General features: G+C 38.6%; 1 protein-coding gene across 2 annotated transcripts in view; it reads left to right on the plus strand.

Moving 5' to 3' along the window:
• Window positions 1-25,426, plus strand: part of GRAMD4 (GRAM domain containing 4) — a 109,668-nt gene extending 84,242 nt beyond the window's left edge. The window contains exons 8-20 of one of the 2 annotated variants that reach the window (XM_090042085.1): window positions 1,026-1,117; window positions 2,071-2,162; window positions 4,089-4,137; window positions 5,533-5,604; window positions 8,925-8,968; window positions 9,062-9,171; window positions 10,509-10,663; window positions 13,644-13,661; window positions 14,246-14,393; window positions 15,312-15,405; window positions 16,605-16,689; window positions 19,362-19,430; window positions 21,236-25,426. In XM_090042085.1, coding sequence (XP_089898211.1) covers window positions 1,026-1,117; window positions 2,071-2,162; window positions 4,089-4,137; window positions 5,533-5,604; window positions 8,925-8,968; window positions 9,062-9,171; window positions 10,509-10,663; window positions 13,644-13,661; window positions 14,246-14,393; window positions 15,312-15,405; window positions 16,605-16,689; window positions 19,362-19,430; window positions 21,236-21,337 — 1,130 coding nt within the window. In that variant the 3' untranslated portion in view covers window positions 21,338-25,426. The remainder of the gene's footprint in view (window positions 1-1,025; window positions 1,118-2,070; window positions 2,163-4,088; window positions 4,138-5,532; window positions 5,605-8,924; window positions 8,969-9,061; window positions 9,172-10,508; window positions 10,664-13,643; window positions 13,662-14,245; window positions 14,394-15,311; window positions 15,406-16,604; window positions 16,690-19,361; window positions 19,431-21,235) is intronic. The other variant, XM_090042086.1, reaches the window with a different exon arrangement.
• The last annotated feature ends 454 nt before the right edge of the window (window positions 25,427-25,880 follow it).

Below are 25,880 nucleotides of genomic sequence, written 5' to 3' on the forward strand. Positions count from 1 at the left end.
GATTTCCAGGGTAGGTGGTTGCACAGCCTCTGGAGGGAGCTTATTCCATAGTTTGGGCACCCTACCTGTGAAGAAGGTTTTCTTAATGTTGAGCCTGAATTAGTCTTCCAGGAATTACTGGCCATTATTCCTAAGTTTGCCCTCTGGTGCCCTGGTGAACAGTTTCTCACCGAGCCCTTGATGTACTCCCCTAGTGTAGAGGTAAGCTGCTACCAAGTCCCCTCTCAGCTTTCTTTTCTTCAGGCTGAAGAGTCCCAGATCTCTCAGCCTTTCCTCGTATGGCTTGCTGTGCAAGTCTGTGATTGTATAGATGGCTCTTCTTTGGACTCTCTCAAGCTTGTCCACATCCTTGTTAAAGTGTGGTGCCCAGAACTGGACACAGTACTCCAGCTGTGGTCTTACCAGTGCTGAGTGGAGCAGAAGAATCACCTCCTTAGTTTTGCTGGAGATGCATTGATTGGTGCATGCCAGAGTATTATTTGCTGTACTGGCTAGTGTCACACTGCCGGCTTATATTTGTACTGTGGTCTATTATTATTCTCAGGCCCCTTTCATTTGTGGTGCTAGTCAGTTTGGTGCTGCTAAGCCTGTAGGTGTGTTGGGGGTTGCTCATCCCAGGGCGGAGCACTTTACATTTCTCGACGTTGAACTTCATCAGATTCTGATTCACCCAACTTGCTAGCCTGCCTAGGTCTGCCTGTATCCGTAGCCTATCTTCAAGCATGACCATGCTTCCCCATAACTTGGTGTCATCCACGAACTTGGCCAGTGAGCTCTTCGCCCCCACATCCAAATGTTGTTCATGTTCATGAGTTCATGTTGGGCCTTCTACTATTAGATAACTCTTGATACCTGAGCTGGTGTTTAGGTTTTCAGCAAACTCTTTGCAGTTATATAATTTTTTTAATGATAATCCAATCTGGACATGGATTGTGAGAGACTTGTTGTCACATTAAAAATGGTTCATGCCGCTGTTAATTACCCAAAATAGCTGATTTTTTTTTTTTTAATCTCCTTTTGCCTAGAGAGAGGTGCCAAACCTGTTACTAATTTTGTGAAGAATCTTTCTGCCTTATCAGATTGGTATTCTGTCTACACTTCTGCTATTGCCTTTATTGTAAGTTATCAGTTTCCTCCAAGAACAATAACTTGCTAAAAAATTTTTGGCCATTGCTTATTAGAGTTCTTTGCTTGCTATGAATCTGATTTGATATATTTGGTTAAAGCCAAAACATGTGGTACAGTTTTTAATACTAAATTAAATGCTATGTGACCTTTGATTTCATAATTACTTCACATTTGGATTGATCCTTTGCAACAGTGACAAGCTTCATAAGTCAAAACTCTTGTCAGGTGGCTGGAAACATTTGTAGAGGTGGGGAAGAGGGGTGGAGATGACAAATCTAAGCCACTTGCAAATACTGGAAGCTTTGTTTGAATACTTATAACAATCTCTTTCTAATTCCTAATGTGGATAGGCCCACCCTTCCCATTAATATCTGATCATAATATCATACAATGTATTAACTTGGGACCCTTGTTGTTCATCTCGTCAGAAGTAAAGGTTGTTCCCTGAACCTTCTAATCTGCTGTCATGTAAGCTTATTAAACTTGATACAGCTCTTTGGATAGAGTTGGAATGAAAAATAATGAGGATGCCTCCTGTTGTCACATGCTTAAGTGCCTTATCCTTCCACTCAGGAAACTGATTCACTGCTAGTGTGGCCTTTTGGCCTTAAATTTGTCAATTGTTAACTGTTGCTGTTGTGGCTACCCATAGCTCTAGTGTTTGAGACATTTAATACCAAGCAGGAAACTGAGCTGGTACACTCGATACTTCTTGAGACTTGGTATAAAAGTCCTAATTCTATATGATGGCATTGCATATGTGAATCTGCCTGTCTTTTTATCATTCCCCGACATGACTGAGTGCTTAATGGTTTTGGGGGGGTGCTGTTCGGAGCGTGGGTTGTATTACACTGAATGGTTCAACAAATGCATTTCTGCATATAAATAAATCATGGCAATTTAGTTGTGACTGGTAACTTTTTTTCTTCTTTTAATCTGCAGATTTACATGAATGCTGTATGGCATGGCTGGGCCATTCCTATGTTCTTATTTTTAGCAATTTTGAGGTTATCTCTAAATTACCTCATAGCCAGGTATTTATTTTGTTTATATCTGAAGGCCAATTTTAAATATTTAATTTATTTTCTGAACAGGCATTTTTAAGTCCATTATATCCAGGAAGAGTTGTAAGCTATTACTTGTGCTGAAAACAAGGGGTAAAATGGGTCTTAATTGGCAGTTTGAGATTCTTGAAGCTATGACAAATAGCTCAAGGTGTATAAGATAAGCTAATATTAGGATTATCATTTCTGGTGATTCCAGTTACCATAATCGATGTTGCATATTGAGATTCCATTTTGCCTTTCCATAGTACTGATAAATCATTGGAGAGCACCCTCATTTACAGCTTGTTGTGTTGCTTTTTTTGGGTAGAAAAACTTTGTCATAGACCTTGAACTACTACCATGTTTACCTGAATCCAAGATGACTCTGAATTAAAGACAGCCGCCCAATAATTGCATGGAAATTTTATAAATGTGTTTTCCATTTAACAAATCTAATTAGTGGAAGTTTTTCTTGTATTCATCCTCTCCAGTGCTGTGGCAGGGGAAACTGGTGGGGGGCTAGGACCTAGACCTGCACCCCTGCCACATTCCCCCCTAATGCCTCCCAGTGCTGTGGCAGGGGAAATAGTGGTGGGAGGCTAGGACCCAGACCTACACCCCTGTCACATTCCCCCCCTAATACCTCCCCTCCCCCCACTACCTGCCTGCCCCCTGCACCCTGCCTTCTGTCCCCCACACTTAGCTTCTGCTCTGGCTCCCCATCACCACAAATTTTCCCCTAGGGTCAGAGCTGAGCCACTGCCTGCCCTAGGCTGGTAGACAGGGCTCCCCCACCCCCTACTTCCTATGCTGACTGGAAAGGATAAAATGTTATCTTGGATTTGAGTAAATACAGTACTTGAACTAGGCTACAAATATGCTAATGAAAGCAGACTTAATTTTTCACAGTTTTAAATCTAATTAATCTTCATTGCCTGAAAGCAGTGTTTTATGTACTCTGTGCCAACACTCTATACTCTGTATTTTAGGTACTCTCAATACTTTATGCCAGTAATATCTCCTTTTACAGTAACACTAAAAACCCCCCAGCATATGTTAACTGTATGGAAGAAGAGGTATTTAAAGATTAGTTGTATTGTTATTGAATCTTACCCAGTGTCACAAAGTTTAGGTTTTTTGTTTGTTTGCTTTTAAGCTCTTCTTTCCAAACCTCAACATCAGTCTTAGAACTATTAATAGTGAAAAAGTTACTCCAGTGCTAATCTATTATTGTGACCTGTAGTATATCAAGAGTTTTATTAAAAAGGTGAGATTCCCCACACTAACACCCTGCCTAACTAAAATTTAACATGTCAACTTCAGTTACACATGTGTGGAACTCTGCCTTTAAGTGCTGCTTTATCTGTTAAATGCTGATTTAACAGGTGAAACTTCAGTAAACCCCATTCACAATGTGTAATGATGTAGGTTGTGGGTTTCTTTTTTTTCCTGGAGAAAAGTAAACTCTATTTGGCAGCTCATTGTAAATGTCCTGAGTAGTGGTAGTGTATATTTTGCGAAACAATGCTGTAATTCCTTAATTAGTATTTTTTGTCAAAGTGGTTGATGTGCCTGTTTAAGAGAACTCCCAGCTCTAATAATGTCTTCATACAGTTCATGTGTTTGTTGTTGCTGCTTGGAACAAACTTGCAAATCACTTACTTTGAGCATACACGTGGTTCTCTTCATTGTTGCATGTTAGTGTTAAGTGCTTGGAATGTCAAAACTATACAACTGGCTCTTGGAAAGCACATACCTACTTAAAAATGTAGCCAACATTTTCATTTTAAAATAATTTATTTTAAAAAGAATATGGGCTGAGAGTAGGAAACCATTTTAACACTTCAAAGTAGCCTAGAGACACAATAAGAAAGGGATATTTACATTATTTGTGACTCTTCCCTTGGCTTCTAGGGGTTGGAGAATACAGTGGAGCATCGTGCCTGAAGTCTCTGAACCCATTGTAAGTTTGTAATCTTCAGTTTATATGGTATTTCATGCTGTTGTTCCAAAGCAAATGCATTATTACATGAATATTAGTGTTTCAAGGCTTCTTTATTTGTATGGGATTTTTTATTGCTTATTTGGAGGAAGAGAAGGACATAAAATTGCAATGCTACCCTCACTCTTAAATCTTGGTTTTAAAACTACAAGTAAACAACTTTTACTTTTATTATTTCTTTATTTATTCATTATTTTATTTAATTTTTTGCTAAAAACATTAGCGGTTTCTGGTGAGACCTGTAAATGTGCATCAGATTTTTGGGGTAAGCAGAGACTTGGGATAAACACTGAAGTTGAATCCAATGGACTTTCTTTAATTCAGGAACCTTGCTTATACTCTTGTTTGAATATCCATTGTAATAGCATAAAAGTGTAACCTAGTAGCTTTGATCTTATGGAAATCAAATACTGTATTTTTCTTGCATATAACAGGCCCTGGAATATAATACACACCTTGGCTATTTTTGTTTGTTTGTTTTTTGAAAGGCAGAATGAAGAAGAATTTTTTTCCCAGAGTTGTGGCTGTGTAGAGCAGGGACAGAGACTAATCTCCAGATGACTTGCCCTCCCTTTCCTGCTTAATTAAAGCTGAAATCCTAACTGGTCTCCATAGGTAGTTTTATGATTTTAAAATGAGCTAAAGGCTATGAAATAGGAGGAGAGAGACCAGGAGCAGCTAGCACACAGCAAAATTGACCTAAGAAAGGTTAGCTTGATTACTAAAACATCAGGCCCCACTAAAAGAGAGATGATTGTTAACACCTCTGGAGTGAAAAAGTGTGCCATTGAGTCAATTGACTTCCTTAGCTGCTGAATAGTAATGCCCCAGCTTCTGCACTGTGCAATAAGAATTAAACCAGGATTTTTCTATCTCAGACAGAAAATTGGATTCCTTGCTTAATGCATGCACCCCAGTTGGGTGGGGGGCCTGATTTTTTTTAGGGGGGGAAGTCACCTATATTCAAAAGCATGGTGTTTGTTGTTTTTATATACATCTAATCTAATAGCATAAACTGCCAGAACTATGCTTTTTATAATCTGCAAGAAATCTTAGGAAGAAGCACTGATGGTAGATAAAATGTCTTGAATTGCAGACCATTTCATAGCTTTTTTTTACTGAGGGTCACAGGGAATACCAGGGATCATCTTATTGCTTTTTAAAGGGACACAATTTTGTGAAGTTTGTACACCTATAACTTTCATAAGTCTTTAAACATTAACATAAATGCATAATATGTATGTCTAGTGTATAGAAAAAATGCAGACTGATTCTAGTGCTGGTTGTACAAAGTACAGTTTTAGGATCAAGAATGAAAGTATGAAAAGCAAACTGGAATGTTTTGTTTTGTCTAAGGAACCTCCAAAGGAAGATCTGACAGTGTCAGAAAAGTTTCAGCTTGTTCTAGATGTGGCTCAAAAAGCACAGGTACTGTACTCTGTTCAGATTTCTTTTTTCATGACTTGTGTCATCTGTTGTGTGTGTTGTACTGCTTTTGCTACTGGCCCCGCTCCTCAGCCAGCACTCGCAGGGGGGACACTGGTGCTCCCGCCTGCCCCCTTGCCTGCTGGCTAAACAGGGAGCGCGACCAGATAGGGGGTGCATCGGTGCTCACAGGCGGTGCACAGGTACCCCCCATGCACCCCCTATGCATCGCCACTGGTTGTCCGTGTGGTTTTTATGTTGTCCTCATTGGAAGAGCCTCAGGGCAGCTTACAATTGAAATCAGATACATTTATGTAAAGGCAGATAAAAATATGGAAATAATATGAATGAACTCCCCAGACAGTTCCTCAAACTTAAATGTGCCTGCAGAAGACCTGTCCAAATCAAAGCTCTTATAATGCTTCTGGAAAATGTCCAGGCTTGGATTCCCTCCCCTACAAGGGAGTTATGGGAAAAGTATCTGTACAAGCTCTGGTTTACCTTATTATCTCTTCAATTAAAAGGGGGATTCTGGTAAGATGCCTTAGAGGTGGCAAATCTGTTATCTTACAAAAACTTCAGATAAATCATTTTAATATACTAAAACTACCCAATCGTAACTTTACATCTGCCTGAAGTAGCTGAAATTAAAAAAAAAAAAAATTCCAACAAGCAACCTGCCTGACTCTGCAGACCAGTAGCATTCACACAGGCCTCTAGTATGTTAATTTCCCCATATTATGCCCTCTAACTACACCCTCTTATAAAAAATCTGTACATAGGTGATCTTCTGGGAAGGTAACTGAACTGGGGAGTGTTCTGTGCTTGTTCTTTTTGCTCTACTTGGCAGCTAAACTGCAGTTGTGGGTTAATGTTTAAACTTTAAACATTGATCTATTCTGTGCTAAATTTAGTTAGCTGTAGTTTATGGTCTCAGGATGTAAATCCACCTTCTAATATTCTGTTTTTTAAATTCACAAAGGCATTGATATGTGTCATATCATCACTTAAGCCATTTAATTTGCTTCAGATATTTATTGCATGCAGACTCCCAAATCTGCTTCTCCATTCTGATACACCACCCTGCATCTAATCCCATGGGCCCATCTCTAAATTCAGGACAAGACATTTAACTTTCACATGGTGACTAGTATCGTTCCTCCCATACCTTCCTCATCTCTATTCTCTGTTTTCCTCTAATAGACTGCATGGGTCACTCAGGCCCATAATCTGAGGGGGACTCTTACTCTTCCCATTCCTTTAGAAAGCACATCTTGGAAGTTCAAAATTCCACCAGTTTTTTTTCTCAGCAGCGTGGATTACTTCTGTTCTGTCCTTAACAGTAAGCAGCCTCACTTGTGTCCCATATGGACAACTGTAACTATACTTCTCTAGTATCTATGACCTCTGCATCTTGCTCCCCTTCCCACATTCTGAACAAAACAGCTGGGAGGATCAGCTTCCTGACCCACTGCCTTTTTTGGCCATGTTACTCCTCAGATGCCTTTATTATCTAAACCTTGTATTACATCATGTTTGAACTTTAAGGGCGCACAAGCGTGCACATGCAGCTTATGGTGATGCAGACCTGACTGCAGTGCCACAAACTGTACATGCCGCACATACAGGCCATGCTGCTAATTTTGCAGTGCAACAGGGTTTTTTGATGCCGGGAGATTTAAAAACAAAACCGAAAAGCCGAGCCAATAAAAAGTGGTGTGGTGCACATGGCAGGAGTGTGCACCTCCCAAAACCAGAACCTGGCCAGCCAGAGCCACACTCCAGCTGCAGGCCAGGCTCCACAGGCCCAGATCACTGCTACTGGAGCTTGGGGAGGCCCCCAGGTAAGGCTGCTGGGGCCAGCCCAGGTGCTGACCCCAGCCTCCTCTACCCCACCTGGGGCAATGTGCTGCAAGCCAGAGTACACATGCAGGGGTGTCCTGGGGACAACTAGCAGCAGCACAAATATGTGCCACTTCTGGTTGTCCCTGGGGAATGCATGTTCCTGCTCATGGTGACATGCCCCAAGCATTTTTCTTCTACTACCTAATTCTGCCCTTTGTCTCCTTTCTCTTCTTACTTTTCTCCAGTCCTCCTGGCTGTCCTCTAACAGTGATCCCCATATTGTCTTTTTTCTACAACTAAAAGGAATCACATTTCTCAATACTCTTAGTAGACCACATCATGAGATTTTGCTGGAAACAAAGAATGAACCTTAATAGCAAGGTTCAAACACACAAATTCATTACACAATTTTTACCAAACCATCAGTAGATGGATCTGTTATAAACTTTCTGAATTGGAACCATATCATCCCAAGTATTTTTTTTTTATCCCTTTCTGGGGCATATTTGTCAAACTTAATGGGTGTAGTGAATTCCTATCTCCAAACTGCTGTTTATACTGTAACAAATACAGCAATCAATCGCTGTTGTTCCAGTGTCATCAAAAACGCTAAATTTAGACCTGACTATAGCTGTTCCCTATGCTTAGTACATAAACTTCCTAGTTTAAAATCCCTGCCAGGACATTTTGGACTTTCCAGGTGTAGCAATAAAGTTGAGCAGTTCTTTCTGCTGTCTTTAGATAACCGATGATTAATGGGTCACAAATTGCAGAGCAAGGTATAAAACCAATTGGAAAGCCCCTAACTACTGATTCATGCATATTTCCTAATTTTCTAGATGCGTGATTCTCAACCCAGATGCTGTGAGATGCACCACACTGTTAGCACTGTTAGTGTGGCAAAAATTCACAAGCATTTTATATTTAAATAAACTGTATTATGACTGCGGTGACAGTTTGTGCCAGTAAACATATTGCCAGTTGTGCTAATGCAAGACTAGAGGCAACATTGTTAATGAAAGCTAGGTCCCTCCAATGTCTTTTATTTGAGTTTATCTTTGAAGATGCAACCAAAGCAGAGACAAACACCTAAATATAATTCAGAAGATAAATACAGAAATTTTAGATAGGAATCCATAGTGTCAAAAACTCTGTCTTGTAGTTTTTGAGTTCTTTGTCACAGAAAAATTGCTCTATTTTTCAAAATAATAGATCAAATAAAGTTAAAAAATCAATGAAATCCATTATTTGAAAAGGGGTTTGCTAAATTCAGAAGGCTTATGGAAGGATGCCTTGAGTCTTTTTTTTTTTTTTAAAGTTAAGAACCACTGTTCTAGACTAATTAAAACCATTAATGAAAACGTTCATGGTTAGTTTTCAAGGATTTGTGAATGTAAGAAAATAGTTTTGTTTTCCACCTGTTGCCTATCTGCAGGCAAAAATATTGTGCAAAAGTAATTCTCTTGTTTTTAATGCAGAACCTGTTTGGCAAAATGGCAGACATACTGGAAAAAATCAAGAAGTAAGTTTATACGCTTTCTTTAAAGGAAAAAAAAAATATTCAGCAAACTGGAAGTAAAATGTTTTAACAACCATTTTTGTTTTGTTTTCATAGCTTGTTCATGTGGGTCCAGCCAGAAATCACTCAGAAGCTGTATATTGTTTTATGGGCAGCTTTTATTGCATCCTGCTTGCTACCTTACAGGATCATTGGGCTTGCAATGGGTAAATAAATAAATAAATGTGTGTCTAGACATAACCACAAGTTATGCTTGGGATTCTAAAATTGTAAGTGGTTTTTTTTTAAGACGATGCTGTTTCACAGATAACACCCTAGTCAACCTTCTTACACTTCAAAAGCCAGTCATCTGGGCGGGTTGCACAGGTGAAAATGCTCTGAGCAGAGGGCTAAGAGGAGGCTGATGTTTGGAGGCAGCATCCAGTATACCAGCCTGTATAGAGGATTGGAGGATCTTTTGAACTGAAGAATGTGGACAAAAAATGCTCCTTGTGTGTGGATTAAACATTCCCATTGTGTTTCTGAAATTATCATATAAGTCCCATTTTAACTGCAGCATTGATTTTTACATTCCCATGTTCAATTCAAAGTGTTGCTCATTTCTGTCCACATTCTTCAGTTCAAAAGTGGCTGAATTAACAAACTGGAACAGTTTAACAGGCTGTGTGTGGCTTTTAGAATGAAATTTCACTTGCTTGTATGGCTCTTCTTAAAATCATTAGTTCCTGCTCGGAGATAAGATGTTTGAAGTACATTGAGCGGGCTAGGTTAATGGAAGGGTGGCTTTATAAAAGCAAGAGTACATAATCAAGTGGCAAGTTTTAATGTAAGGGATTATCATAGGATAATGTAAAAGCATTATCTTTTGTGACAGAAGATGTTCAAATAGGTAAAAAAAAGCATTTAAGTTTCTCCATGTTGTGCTAAAGTCAGAAGTTCAATGTTTGATGTTTTTACTGTGCTTTAGCATAATAATACTAAACATGCAAAGAAACAAAAATATTTGTAGATATTTTGCTGCAAAAATGGGACACATGTTTTTGCTTCTTCAGTATATTAATATAACCTAGAGAACTGTTCAGCACTCTAATGTACCCTAACAGTTTAACAAAAGGATACTGCTGAACTAGGTCAGTCTATATTCAATGTAATTTCTGATTTCTGACCTGATCCATTAATCTGGACTATTAAAAGGTTGTGGATCAAACTGAACCCTGGCAGAAGTAGGATGTTTATCCCTCAGTGAAGTCAATAGCAGGTCTTTCTATTTACATCTGCTGAGTAACAGTGCCATTTCATATGATTCCTAAATTGTTTCACTCCGCTTGTTCCTGTTACTATCTATTTCTAGGAGTGGAGACAAAAGTCTGTGTGTAGATGTGAATATATTTCTACTCGGCATAGTATAAAATATTTTTACAGAAATGTGTTGGTGTTTTTGATTGACTTCATGGAGATGCAACATAAACTTCAGGTAAATTACTAATGCCAGTTAAAATGTGTTTGCTAAAAATGCGTTTTGTTCTTTGTTTAAACTGTTCAGGACTTTATGCTGGAATCAAGTTTTTCCTTATCGATTTTATTTTCAAACGATGCCCAAGACTTCGAGCTAAGTATGATACTCCCTATATCATTTGGACGAATCTGCCTACAGATCCTCAACTAAAAGAAAGGTCGAATGCTACTGTGTCAAGACGGGTAAATAAAGTCTCATACTTTCATGCATCAGACCAAGTTGGCTTGCTTGCTTTCATTCCATTTTCAGTGGCTAGAGCACATGGAAGAAAGGGTGGTAGTTAAATCCTAATTTAAGTGGCAGTCTGACATGTCTTTATTTAAAAAAAACAAGATTCACATTATTCATAAAGTTGTTTTGTTGTATCTTATGAAAGAGACGTTCCGTTAGTGTGAGGTTTCCTTAAAAAATTCTGAAGTCTGTCTTAAATATTTAACTACAAAACTGGTTATAAGAGATTCTGGTGTCCATGTTGATTTCTGTAACAATTTTGCTCATGATTATAAGTGGAAACAATTTTTTGCTCCTTGTGTGCCAGGATTGGATTTTCAAACTCTCTGAAGTATAGTTTCATTTTCATTAGAAGTGAAAAATTACCCAAACCATAATGCTTGAGTTTCCAACCCCCCTTAAGTTAGGAAAATTATTAGTGGAGGTTGGCAATACCTTTTTTAGACATGAATATCCACATCTTATAGATGGTTATAAGTGTGTTTAGAAGAAGATGACTTATAAGCAATGACTTTAAGTAACCTCTCAATCTGTTAGGACTCTAATATTTGTAGGCATGTGTAATATACAACTTGATTCTTCTTTTGTACATATAGTAAGAGCTAGATAGCAAATGGCATAATTGTATTTTTATATCCCCTATTATTATAGAAATCAAGGCTGTCCAAATGTCCAAGGCTGCATGCACCCCATAAGAGGTTAAATTGTGGCCCTAGGCTCCTACCTGGCCACAGCTCCCCCACATTGCTCTGGCAGCAGTCAGGGGCTCCAGGCTCCCCTTTCTTCTGGGTCTCCTTTTCCCAGAGGGTTGAGTGGTGCAGCATGGTACAGGCTTCAGTGCCAGGGGAGCCCTCAATCTGGTGTGCCTGAATGGCAAGATAGTGGGGGAATTTGAGGCTGGAAGGCTAGGATTGTGTCAGGGTGTGTGGTGTGGCAGGGGGAGGGCATGCAGTACAGCAGTGGCAGGGGTGTGCAGAAAGGAAGCATTTGTGTTCTCAGTATAGTTGAAGGGCAGTCACGTGGCCCCACTGGGCTGTGACTCCCTACTGATGCAGTCTGTGCTAGTGTGTCCTGAAGGGTGTGCGGCTGCCAGCTACTTTAAAATTGGCCAGCCGTGATCTGAGTATTAACAATCAGTTATAAGACTGTACACACCCTTTCAAAGACGACACATCTCTTTTATGTTATCTTAAAGATAGTCTTAAAGTACAATATAAAGTGGGAATTATAGGTTTGAACCCCTTCGGATGAAGAAGGGCATTCCTGGGCAAGTGAAAACTGGGGCATATGAGATGACTACCACCACTGCCAGCCACACTTTAAGAGAGCCAATTGATCCAGCTGAGTTTTAAAAATGCTCCAAAGTTCTGTGGAGAGGCAGTTTTAATAAATTTGTCTCAGGATCAAGTCTATAAAATTACTGAATGAAATCATTAGGGTACCCATCTGCTATGCGCACACTGCCCTTTTAGGGGGAAGATGTACCAAGGAGTACAGGCAGAGTTGTCCCTTTTGTACATTAGCCATTCGTTTAAAGTGTGGCTGGCAGTGGTGGTAGTCTTCTTCTATACAATAGTTTTGTGGTGAAAACTAGTTTTGCTCAGGCATGCCCTCATTTGTCTGAAGGAGCATCTCCTGCCTCCTAGGATTGGATCTTATTAACTGGTAGGTAGGGATGGGGCCGTTTTCCATCTGTTGTGCTGAATCTGGGCTACTGTACAGAAAGGAATTAAGGATTCATGGAGCTAAAGAGAGAACGCTCAAGAAGTAACTTGATTCTGCACCCTGGTAAGGATGATCCTTCTAGCAGGGGAGCACTATAAGTTATCTCACCAAGCATATCTCCCTTGATCTGAAGAGGTGGAGCTTTTCTGATGCCCCGTAGTAGCCAGTTTCAGTGGTGAATTGCCTATCAAAAAAAATGGTGGTGAAGACATCTGTAACGATGAGGTTTTCATTTTCAATTTCAGTCCTTTTTTATTTTTTTTATCATCATCCCCTGAAGGACTCCATGTACTGCAGTAACCCTCAGGGCAAGATGGGAAAGAGTCCACGTTTGCCTATCTGTTTCACAAGGTTGATTTGTACTTAATAAAAGGCAGTTAGAACTGTTTAGCTGGAATTTGGGCAGAAGACGGCAGAATATCCCCTTTTATAAATTACCATGTACAAAGAGGCATAAACTTTTGTAAGCAAGAGCTTACTTAATCTGATTACAAAAGCTTGTACCTAGTGGTGTCAGTGCCAAAGGTCATCTGCTCTGAACTTCTGTTCAGTTGGGGCTAAATCCTTTGAGGTACTGAGATCCTGAGCTTATCTTGAAATGCCTGCTAAGGATAACTAGCTCTTCACAGCATAGGGCCTTAAATATAGGGGCTGGATACTTCACTCACACGTATGGTATATGTGGGAGAGCATGTATAGTATAAATGGGAATGGAGTACTTCCCTGACAAATGACAGTCCTTTTGGTTACTATCTAGGATGCTAGGAAATGAAGATGCAAGGAAGCTCTCCAAAATAAGGTGTTGGCTGCTTTGCCAGAAAAAATGTTTTGTCACTTGATCAGGAGCTTGATCTAAAATTGAGTTTTGCTTTAGTCCATCCCATTGAAACACTTCACTCTGTAATCATCACCTTTCACTTAGAACCATTCTGCTTTTAATTAGAGTACTAACCTATGACATTCTGATCATCTTCTGAAGTTAGGGGTAAATTAACCTAGAAAATAATCTGAAAGAGTTGAATTAATGTGCTCTAACCACTGACTGCTTTTTTTTTTAAGTTGCTTTCATTGTGTGTAGTTCCTTGATAGGCAAGTAGGATCTTGCAGCTTCACTCAGTTCATGTTTTATTCTGTATATAATAATGTTTAAATAGATTTCACTTTTTTTGTCACTGTCACATTTGTGTTTGTTTCTTTTCCTGCTAGCTGTCAGGGTATGAAAAGGTATGGATCATAGTGTGGAAAACTGTTTCAGCATTTGTGTTCATGAGAAGCTTATTTAGTTTTGTGTGTTTTTTGTTGTTTTTTCTCTTTTGTTTGATGTTTGTTTTTATTTATTTGGAGTGGTTTGGATTTTGTTTTATGTCCCTTTAGATAGGTCTTAAGCGTGGCTACTGGTTACTTATTAGCTAGGAAGTTCCCACTAGCAAAACAATTTAAATTGTGTGCAGTGGCATACCCATATCTAATCTGATAAATTTCTGGCTGTGCAAAAATGTTATAGGTGCCTCTAGCATAATGTTCCTTTTAGAGGGATGAGAGAGTTTCTGTCTAAAGAGTGAAATGTGTTGAATCAGCACCCTTAAAATCTTCTGGTCAGTTAGTGCATTATGGCATAACAAGATTTTGTAGTAAGTATTGCACGGTGTCATTTTCTGGAGTTACCTAAAATGAGTTTGAATAGCATTCCTACTATACTTTTTTAAATTCAGTTTTAAAGGAGGAATGTTAAACTATTAATACACTAATCTTTCAAAGAGTTAAACTTAAATATTACCGTTCACATGAATTGCTTTTTCTTCTTACAGCTTCAAACGGCAGCATCGAGAAGCTATGTAGGTTCAAATGCCCCAACTGGAGTAAATAAAGATGAAGACAGTAGTCGTTTTCATACTACAAAAAGAGGCAATTTCCATGAAATCTTTAACCTATCAGAAAATGAACGTCCTTTAACAGGTACTAAACAGGAAGATGGGTTAAACTGATAAAATTAATTTGTTAATATAGTTACAAGTCTCTTAATCTGAGTGTTAGGTAGGTATAAACTTTTATTGTAATGCTATCTATTCTAAACTGGTATGGGTAGTTTGAGAAATATGAGAGATACTTTTGTCCAGTGTCCATATGATTCTGTGAAAGAAACCACTGATCCACAGGCTTTTATGGTACCATTGAATTTGATAGGGAGAAAAGATTGCCTAATCAGTTTAGAGACAGTAGTTTGACACTTGCTTGAAACTAATAGCTTGTTTGGAAGAATCTTGCCACTGATTTCTGAAAAGTAAAATCTAAGTCACGAGAACCCACCATGGTTGCTCACATACCATACACACCTTGTTTCAGGGAGGCAGAATGAAGAGTGAGGGTTTTTTTTCCAGTCGTCTTTGCCGTAGTATTGGCTCAGCCCTGGCTTAAGCTTCCTGCTGTATGGACAAGGGGTAGAGTCCCATCATCAGCTCTCTCCCTTATGCTGTAGGCTCAACAGCTACTGCCAATTTGGTGGTGGCTATGAGAGGGTTAATTTGTTAGCTGCAGCGGGGATGGGGTAATAATGCTGGTGACTGGACTGTTATCTCTGCTCTGTGTGTCTGAAGTGTTTACAGCTGGGCACAGCCCCTTGCTGCCATTCCAGTAAGGAAGTTAATTTTATTGCTTAAGATGTATCCAAACTTTGGATGGCTCTTTATTTAGAGGAAAAAGTTCATGTGGTATGTGAATAAATGTTTTATATTGCTTATTGTAGGAAAATCATCTATATGTGGGAGTGTACTTAATGCACCAAGCATAACCAATGGGGTCATTTGATCTTGAGAAAGCAAGATGAAAATCTTAAGACTGGCTTCCTTGAAACGCTGTGTTTTGTGTTTTTGGTAGCATGTGAAAATGGTTGGCGTTGCTGCCTGATTAACAGAGATCGGAAGATGCCTACAGACTACATTAGGAACGGAGTTCTTTATGTCACAGAAAAGTGAGTCATTGGTGCTTGGCAGTATATTGTTTGAGGCCAGGGCAAGAAGGAATCTCTTCTTTTTGTGTGTGGGGGTGTTTCCATTAGAAGTGTATTTGGTGGGGGTAGCAGGTCTGAAGTAGAGCCTCTAGAAAAAGTTTTAAGATACTCAGCTCTGACATTTTGCTATAAAGTGACTTTTCATAATGTTAAGAGTTCAAGGAAACTAAGGAGGTGACAGCTGGAAACTGGAGCATGGTTGATGGTGGTGATGCTAATGCCAGAACATGCATACGCACACACACATACTTGCACCTTCTGCCTATCAGCCAGCTTGACCACACAGCTCTTTGTAGGGCTTTTGAAGTGGTGGCCAAAATTGCTTTAAGAGTTTGCTGCTGGGTGAGCTATCAGAGAGGCAGCTGTTCTTCCACCCTCCTTTCCTTGAAATTGGTGAGGAAGAACAGGGAACTGTGGGATGCTGGAGGTTCTAGAAACCCTTGTAACGCTGTGTGTAACTGTACAGAGGTTCTGCTTAGCACAACCAAACCAAGAAGTTCCTCCTGGAAAGAAGTATTGTTTTATAGCACTTTTGCCATCATTGTAGTTTAAATGGCTGTAGACGCACTATTGAAGTGCTGCAAGGGTGCATTTAATGCTACAAATGTAGCTCTTTTCCATGGCCTGTGATCCCTTCAGTGTGTTACATTCTAGTGGAACTAAACACACTCTCTATGCCATGCCAGGTAGTGATGGAGAGCATTTTGTAACATCTAGAGTTTCAAGCCTTATTTTGGTCATTTTTAAGTATGACTGCATCCAAATAATGTGACTACAGTGTGATTTGCTTTCATTAGCATTCATTTAAAGGAGGTTATTTATAAAACTAGCTTGTTTCTGAAGTAAGTGAAAGAAATGCACCGTTCTGAAATGAAAAGATGTGCATCTTTTCTGTCATCTCATAAGTCTTTGATTGCAAAGATATGAGTTTGAAATGTTAGTGGTGCATGGTTTTATTTCTCTCAAAGTTAGCAGAGGGAGTTCATGACAGCTTTTCTTATTTTTAAAATTATAATTTGACACTGTTTTCCACACAGTTCTTTTGAAAAACTGATTTTATTCTGAAAGATTTCAGAACTCCAGATTATATGCAGGGTTTTAAGAGCTTTTGTTTTCAGATTACAGCATTAAATAAACCTTTTTTTCCTTCTTGTTTTTAGTTATTTATGCTTTGAAAGCTCCAAATCTGGCTCCTCTAAAAGAAATAAAGTAATTAAACTAACAGATATAACAGATATTCAGAAGGTAAGCCTGTATTGGTTGTAAAGGGGTTGTTTTCTGTTCTATTGCTGCATTTAACTTTTCTTTCAAATGTGTATATTAAGAATTAAGTAGTGGGAATTTAAAATATTATAGAGATGTAATTCTTAGTGCAAAACTACTTATCACGTCATTAGAATTTGCTTAACTTGGAATTGGGATTGATATATACAAAACAACTCAATTTTTGCCTTTAACAAGTTTTCCACATGCTTCCAAACTTTCAGGTTCAGCTCAGATGTACCTAATGGGGTTCTTTTCTGTCAACTGTGTGCCCTTTGGAAAAATGGCTTATAAAATAAAACCATTTCAGATGGTAACTGAAGTTTTCTAGCTCACCTGCTTTATTTCTGTCTCATCAGTGTTTCAGCTCTCCTTGGTGTTCTTCCTCCATCTCAGATTGTCTCCTTGTTATACCTATCACTGTTAACACCTGCATTCTCTCATCTCAGATGTTCAGCCTCTGTCTGACTAGTTTTTTGCCCATGCTCAGTCTTACTCTGGCATATTTCCTTTAATCAAAAATTTCAAATTTGTCCATGCTTCCAAAATCCTTATCCATGCTGAGCTCCTCTTTTATGGATTACTGTATGCAGTTTATCTTGCCCACTCTAGTTCATACAGAATACAGTTCTTCGCCTCTGCCAACCTTCATCTGTCTGTGTCCCTGCCCTCCCCCCCTTTTTTTACAAATTTTCATCCAACCTCTTGCACTCACTTCTGTCTCCAGTCTAACTGTCTGTGGATATGTCTACTGCTCTTTTCTCTCCATAACAATATTTCCTTTCCCTTTTTAAAGTAATAATCTCTCTGCTTACTCCCCTTCCTGAACTATATACTACTGTCTTAGGCCCTGTATTTAACATGAAAAAGTGTCCTTGGAGAAAAAAAAAGTGTGTGTACAGCCAGCACTTTAATTGGATTCAGCCAGCTTACCATGAAACACCACTTGGAGTAGATCTAGGTATATGCTAGCTAGTCCTGTTGACTGTTTTGCTGCCAGAAAATTATATTTTATCAATATGTGGTCCTAGTGAAGAGGTGGCACTGCCAAGTTTAAGGTAAAAACTACCCGTGCCCTATATTTCTGCTAAGAACTTGCATCAGTTTTGTTGGCTAAATGTTAAACGTGTGGAATATGGAGCATTTTTGTGTCAAGTCATCAACACAAGAGCAGATTTGCCATCCCTGAGCCATTGGGAATTTGTGTGTAGAATTTAATTTGTGGCCTCAGTCCAGCTCCTAGTCTAGTTGCCTGAGCAAAAAATAGCATAATCGGTACCCTTTTTTGGCAGTTGCACCAAAGCAAACAAAGACTGCATTGTGTGGGGCTTTGCTTTGTGCCTTTCTGCTGTCTTCCCTTCCCCAGCTAATCAAGTTTGCACAGTGGGCATTTATACCCTCCTTCCCTGCCCCCAAACCCAAAAATCATTCCTTTTAGGAGTCTGATTTATTACACAGTTCACACAATCACAAATCTTTTGCCAGCTTTCCTGGTGGCTCAGCACCTTTGTTGCTTTCCTGTCTAGTGGGCTGCCTTCCATTCCTGTTCCTGGCATATCTTTCCCAGGCTCTCTACCTAGCAACCCTGGAAGGATGCTCAGGGTAAGCACCTTGCTGGCCTTTCCTAATTCTTCCTGGTTTCAAATGGAAAGAGCCCTTGAGTTGACCCATAGGCTGCCTCCAATTTCATAGTTGTTCTGGTTCTTAGTGAGATGCTTTTCCTGAAGTTGGCATCAGCAAGACTGAACCCCAAAACTATTAAAGGGCCAGCTTGGGAGAAGCATGAAGACTGAATTTCTCTTCTGTTCTCTAGAAGTGGTCCCTTGGGCACAGTCTTACACCACCTGCCTTCATGGAAACAAAAGTCTGTGGTATTGATGCATGGTGGTCCTTTGCTTTCCAACCCATCCAGTGCTTGGCAGTATCAGCATTGTTGGAGAAGTGGGCTTGAGAATTTTGTTCTTAGCCCACAGATGCTGACTAAGGAATAATGATGAAGGTCTCCAGAGAAGGTTGTGTTCTGCTTTCCTTGTTAGGAATGATCATTTAATCTGATGTGGGGTATCTTTAAGAGGTGAAAAATAAAAGATAGGAAAGGGAAGGATTCCACCAGGCATGTGACACAATAATTTTTCAGTTCTGAATATTGTCACTGGTGCTTTGTTTTGCTTGGCCTTAGTTTTCTCCATGTGTTTTGCTTTTTCTAGTATGCTAGTGACAGAGACGTATGGTACTTTTGTTTGCATTACTAACATACTTAACTTATATTTTGAGGGTTCTTTTGAGTCTAATAGAGAGCTCCAATTTCCCTGAATTGTCACATAACTGTTTCATCTTCATCTATGAACTTTTAACATGCTCATGTCCAGTGGAGTTCTGCCATTATCTTATGTTCAATGAAGCTATGTTGAAATGTGAAGGAAAGCCTATTTGTGTTTCACTGAGATAATGCTTCAGTTCCATTATGTCTAATTGACCCATTTCATCTGTAAAATCTTTACAATGACTTATTTTCCTGACTGTCACTCTAAGTAATGGGAATAGATTGTTTTTAACATGTTTGGGAGGATCCCCAGTATATGGGGTTGTGTTACATGCTCTACTCTTCTTTTGTAATTGGTCAATACATAAAGTATCTTTGTCTTGTTTTGTAGTACAAAGTGCTCTCTGTTCTCCCAGGATCAGGGATGGGTATTGCAGTATCAACACCATCAACACAAAAAGTAAGTCACCTGCTGTATATGTATAACTGCATTCCACCCTTACATACTTGGGTTTCCCACCCTGCCTTAAGGCTACAAAACTGTCTTCTGCTTGCTAATATTCATAACATGGAATGAAAAGTTTATATCTTTGTTCTAGTCCTGAGACCTGAATGTGTTTGTATTTATGTAGCCCATATAAGTGAGTTTGAACAATTCTGATGTAGGAAACTGAATGGATTTTCTTCATTCCTTACCTGAGGCTTCCACTGCTCTGTCTGATGAATCTGACTATAGTCCAACATCCTTTTTTAATAGAGAGTAGCAGATCTCTGTTTGTAGTGCTATCGCCAATATACATGAAAGAGAAGGTTGCATCCTTTTCTTAGCTGTAGGTTTAGGGAAGTGTCCACTTAAATGAATACCATAACCAAGAGAGAGGTTACTATGATTGGTGTTCTTGGTGATTTCCAGGCCACTGCTTAGCAAGTTTAAAAGCCCCACAGTGCAGCCCTACGCTGACCTGCAGTGCTCAGATTTACAGGTGCTGGGCTGGATGAAGGGGGTGCATCAGCTCCCCCAGCCCAGGAAGTTTAAAGTCCTGCACTGGGTAGCACTGTGGGGGTTTAAATTTGCCCATGCATGTGGAGTCTGGGATAAAGGCTGCTTGGGTCCTGGCAAGTTGAAAAGGAAATGTGGCATCAGGGACATCCAAGCATGCAGGGAGCTGAGTTCCCAGTGCTGTTTTGGCATCTGACAAATTTTTATTCCAGACACCCAAAGTATCATGTCTGGCACAGTAGGACATATGATTTTTGGCATCTAAAATAAAATTAGTCAGATCCCAACCACACAACTAACTTAACATTTATGAGGAGCCTGAGAGAGATGTGTAGCATTAATAGACCTGTTAGGCTGTTAATACTTATTGAGTTAAAAAAAATCTCAGGGCTATGCCAAAATATATCCACCTTGCATTCTGAGAAAGGCTCTGCATCAAGCAGTTAGAAACTGAAATATGATAACTGATGTAGATCACTGTTACTGATGTTCTGTATAAGAGCGTGTGCATTGTGGGAAAAGGTGAAGGTAGAAATAAGATTTAAGGTGAGGTTGTTACAAGACTTAAAACATTGCAGACTTCTCAGTGTTAAGGGAAAGTCCTTCCTAACTGTCATTGAAATCCTGTTCCTTCTGACATGGATCAAAAATCACCCAGGAAGATGTGCCTTTAAAAAGGGAGGGAGGAAGGTGTTCCCTTGTAAAGATGTGTGTTACGGACATGGATAATTTAAAAATCATCCATTTAACAGCCTCGAATTATATTGGTTAAATGGTTAACCGATAACACAGCAGTGCAGACACAGCTGCTGGGAGCTGCTTCTAGGGCCCTTGGGGGAGTAGGGGGGAAGAGGAAGCTGTGGCAAGCCCATCCAGACAAAACAGCCCATGTGATGCCCCTGGCTGGGAGGGAACAGCTAACTGTTTAATTGACAAGTAATTAGGCTACCTGCTATTTTTCCTCTGTAACCTTGTAGGCTATGGGTACTAGTCCCCCCTCACCCTTCCCGCTCCTTGTTCCTCCCTCCCTCCTGCCTCTCCGGCCACCTTCTGGTTCTTGCTGGCGCACCGCGTGGCTTCTCTTCCCCCTTCCCTGCTAGACCGCCCCCCACCCCGTGCTAAACAATAACTGATGAGCTAACTGGTTATCACTGGGCTTATTGGTTAACCAGTTAATTGTTTAACCTTTCAGAGTGAGTGAGTGAAGTCAGTGTGAAAGAAACTGGAAAGTTCTCTAAAATGTTTAATTTTTTTTTCTCCTTTAGCCTTTAGTTTTTGGTGCCATGGTACACAGAGATGAAGCTTTTGAGACCATTTCCAGCCAGCATGCAAAAATAACTTCTGCATCATCAAACAGTGAAAGCTAGTATCTTATCTTTAGAAGATCTAGAGGAAACTTTTTTTTCTTTTTTCTTTTACAATTTGGTAGTGAAAATATTGAACATCCTCATCTATTTTGCAATAATTTTCCTTGTCATGTGGTTTATATTCTGTATGTTACATCAATCAAATGTATTTTATATATGCCTTCACATTTGATTTTAAGGTTTTTGTATTAAAAACAAGTGAAAGTGCTATCATCACTATTAGCCTTGCACATTAAGCACTTTTAATGTTTATTTACTGACATTTAAAATCTCAGAAGATACTTAGAGAACTGACTAGATAATACAGTGGAATAGCTTCATCCCTGAGGTAGCGCCACTTTTTATAATTAGTGATAAATTCGGCCCATTATCTCAATTTTATTTTCCTGAGAGCTGAAACATGACTCTGGTGGCCTTTAGTGTGGTCCTTTTGAGGACAACAAGCTCTGAATTAGGTACCTTATAAAACATATCACGGAAATATTACCTAGTTTGTGTGCGTGTCTGTATATATCAACTAAACTTAAGGCATTTTTCCTGCAGATTCTGTATCGCAAAAAGGTAGGGTTTCTTTTTTTTAACAGTCTGACTTCCTCTAGTTTTTCCTGAGTAGTTTCAAATTCCTTGTACAGAGAGTTCAGTGTTACAAAGCTGAGGGCGATGTTTGTAACCATATCTTCCTTTCCTGATTAACCAAAGTATAAGGAAGGAAGCTACTTTTTATAAAAGAGGGCATCAAAACTTTGTTCCTAAAATGTTAGGCAGCATTTTTGTATTTCTATTGTTACTTGTTATGGAAGGGCTCAACAATTGTACACATAACGTGTATGAGGTGTTTGTATGTTCATGTAAAAAGACTTGTCCGCTTGTCTCTCAAGATGGGAGGGAAGGTGGAAATAATTATACCCAAGCAAAACATGAGACCAATCTCAGTCTTTTTTTCCCCGCTACTTTTTTGAGAGTTCCTTCTAATGGAAATACCAGTTTAATGTAACATGTTTCCACTAGAAAACATACTTGTGGGGTTTTTTAGATATTGCTATACTTTCCCTTTTTTATTCCCCTTTTTTGTGCAATAGAACCTGACTTTTCCCATTGGAGCAGAGGTAAATCCTGGGGAACTCTTCTCATATGCTCCTTTCAGAGGGGCAAAGCCCATGCTGACATTTATCTTTAAGTTTTGAAAGCTTGCAAGTTTCTTATAAGAAGGCCCATCTGAGAGTGTTCAGGATTTCATTTTAATTCTCTTAACAGCACAGCAAAATATATACTAACCCTTCAGTGGTAGGGAGGGGGGAGACAGCATACCATATCCATTGAGTTGATTAGTACCAATACTTTCATTGTACAAACTTTCCCATAAAACCAGTTAAGATCTTAATTCTTTTGGTCTCTCAGTGGTGGTGTGATATATATATATATATATATATATATATATATATATATCACCATCTTATAGTTCATAGTTCTGTGTAATCTGTTCTTTTGGTTTTTGTTTTTTAATTCACTTATTTTACCAGTATTTGGGGACAGGGTAGTTGGTAAACTAATTTCAGCCTTACATTCAGTTAAGTATATTAGCAATATAAGGTCCCATGGAAGGTGGCATTCTGGAAAGTGTGGGAACCTATTTGAAAGTGACAGTGAAAATGATTAATCATGTAAAAATTTAATGTTGATGGTTTTTCTTTTGTCATTACATTCTCCTGTGTAGTGGCATTCAACTGAAATTTAAGAGTCCAAAGCTGCCTATGCTGAAGCTTGGAGCTCTAGGTGGTGTAGTGCACACACAAATATTTAGCAGTGTCTATTTGCAAATTAGTTTAAAACTAAATTTCCATGCACTAAGGTCTCTGTTCAGGAGAGTTATTAGAGCACAGGCTTGTATGTTGCCCTGTACAAGGTTGGGTGCCAGCTTATGCTCAAATTTAAACTTTCAGGCCCTGGGTCAAAGGCAAGCGTAAGTTCAATTGATAGGAGACACAATTTTCCACCAGTTATTATAAATGGTTATTAATCAGATATCATTTTAAGCTCTCTATTTGCAGCATGCAGGTTTATGTTCACATCAAACTCTAATTTTGCAATTTTTTTTCAAGAAAGTGCAGTTCTGATTTTTACAAGACATTAAAGTTTCATTTATGCAGTATCGGGGTATTAAGGTTATTCTTCCTGAAGGCTCCTTCAAGAATTAAAGTGAGGAAACAAATAATAAGCAGTGAATAAATAAGCATTAAAATAGCTTAATGTTATATACAATTTAATCAGTTCCATGGCTCATTTGGTTTGTCTGTAAATCCCTTGGGTTTTTGTGAGCTGTTTGTTGTTTTTTTTTCCTCTTTCTTTGAAGAAACAGAAGATTATATTTTTTACAGAGAGCAAGTTGTTTTTTCTTATTTTTGTATCATTTTCAAATGTAATTTCTACCTTCACTCAGATCATAAGACACTGGTTTTAGTGAGAGATCAGGTAACTGCACTTATTACCTCCTCCCCCCTTTGGTTGACTATAGTACTAAATATAATCGGATTCTGATTCTTGAAGGACCTAAAATTATTGTGCTGATGGTGCCGGGACTGTTAGTCATACTCATGCTTTAAAGAAGGGGAAAAAAATCATTTACCCTCATTCCAGATTAAAAAGGTTCATACACATGATGTACTCTGGCTTGTCCAACAAAAACAAATTTACTACAAATATTGATTTGTTATTCAGAATTAATCTGCACTTTAACAATATGAACTTTTTGAAAAAAATTGTTAAAGCAGTATACTTATTGCAAACTACAATGCAACATTTCTTATACCAGAATTAAACAAAATGAACTGGATTTTTTTAGAGAAGATGTGTAATGTAATTGACAAACATCCATGTATATATTTTACAAAGTTCACTTTACATTAGGTAGTAAGTATTACTGCAAAATAACTACTCCCATGTGTAATGTAATTACAAAGCTAGAAAAAAACTTCAGTGTGCTTACTGGTGAGTACTGCTATGCTTTTGTTTCTCCTAGGCCCTGAAATATTGTGGAGGCAATGGGTAATCATATAGTTTACTTGTGTAATTACACTGAAGTTAACAACCTTAAATTTAAATCTTCCAACATAGAGGTTGCAGTATAACCTGCTTAATTTTGATTACAGGTTGAATAGTGCCACTTAATGTAAAGTGCTACTTTTAATAGACAAAAAGTGGTGTTTTTGCCATACTGTTGTTTGCTGTTTACCCTTGTAATTCTGTTGTTCTGTATGGTTCATTGCTGGATCATTCACATTTAATTGGGTTTAACTTCTTTCCTAGGAGTGCAGGGGTTAGTTTGAGTTCCTTTCAAGGAAAAAGGGAGATGAAAACTAACCATATCTGTTATTCATTGGTGACCATTCAAATACCTGAAGAAAAATACAAATACAAAATCATGTCTTTCTGTACATTGTCACTCAAGACTGAATATAAATGAGCTACTTGTAAGTGGCAACATCACACAAAAAACCAGCACCAAAACCTTACTGTTGTTCATGCAGACCAAGAGGGAAGATATGTTACCCAAGAGTGAGGAAATGAAAGTATGTACATAGTTTTTTTCCCTTTCCTTTTTCTTTGGCAACTTAAAATCCTGGTAATTCTATTGAATTCTGTACATTTGGGCAGACATTTAATTTGTATTACTAATCATTGAAGTAGAATGGATGTTAAAATTTTTATGTCTGAAGTTTGAGTCTATATTTTGAAGTTGTAAATAATTCATTATCAGTGTAACTTTTGTCTGACAAAAGGCTTATACTGTATGAAGAATTGAAATAATGAAATAATTTGCCCTGTACATTTTTTAAGAAAACCTTGTTTGTTTAAAAAAGTCTCTTGTATAAATTATAATTTTTATTTAAATAAACATAAAAATGCTTTGTGCTAACAAGTATAGTGTTTTACCCCTTTTCCTATCTGCAGTAGTAAGACTATAGCTTCATTTTCATCAATGATGGCAGCATGGCCATCAGCAGCAGTCGGTTGTAGGGGGTCAGGCATCCCTTAGTTCATGCAAACAGTTCCTCGTGCACCTTTTGGAGCATGCATGTTTGGGGCACAGTGGTGGCATGGGGCAGTGCCGCCATCAGCCATTGTTCAATTAAACAAAAACAACTGCCCAGAAGAAATATTTCAAGTAGCAATTAAAGTGTTTTGGGAATAAGGGGGGGGGGTGAGGTGGGAGGGTTAAATCTTTTAATCTTTCCTCCCCTAGACATGGTTCATTGCTACTCATGAAGAACAACAGTTGACTTTGCAAGCTTGATGCCAACTTCATCAGATAACTCTTCAATCAAATATTTATGAATATAAGATTTTCAGCTACTGGGTAGTTTCACAAAACATTTTATTTGACTTTTCCCTATCTGGAATAGTTTAGAATTCCTATTATTTACTTGTGAAATGTGAGTGGTCACTTAAGTTTCTGGGTGTTTTTGGTCAGAGAAGAGGACCTTTTAAACCTAACAGTTATTGATACGAAGGGAACATTCCCTATCCTTGTTTTCTCATGAATAAA

Source organism: Crocodylus siamensis, chromosome 4, assembly GCF_052110815.1.
Source record: "Crocodylus siamensis isolate JL-2025a chromosome 4, ASM5211081v1, whole genome shotgun sequence".
Taxonomy (NCBI): Eukaryota; Metazoa; Chordata; order Crocodylia; family Crocodylidae; genus Crocodylus; species Crocodylus siamensis.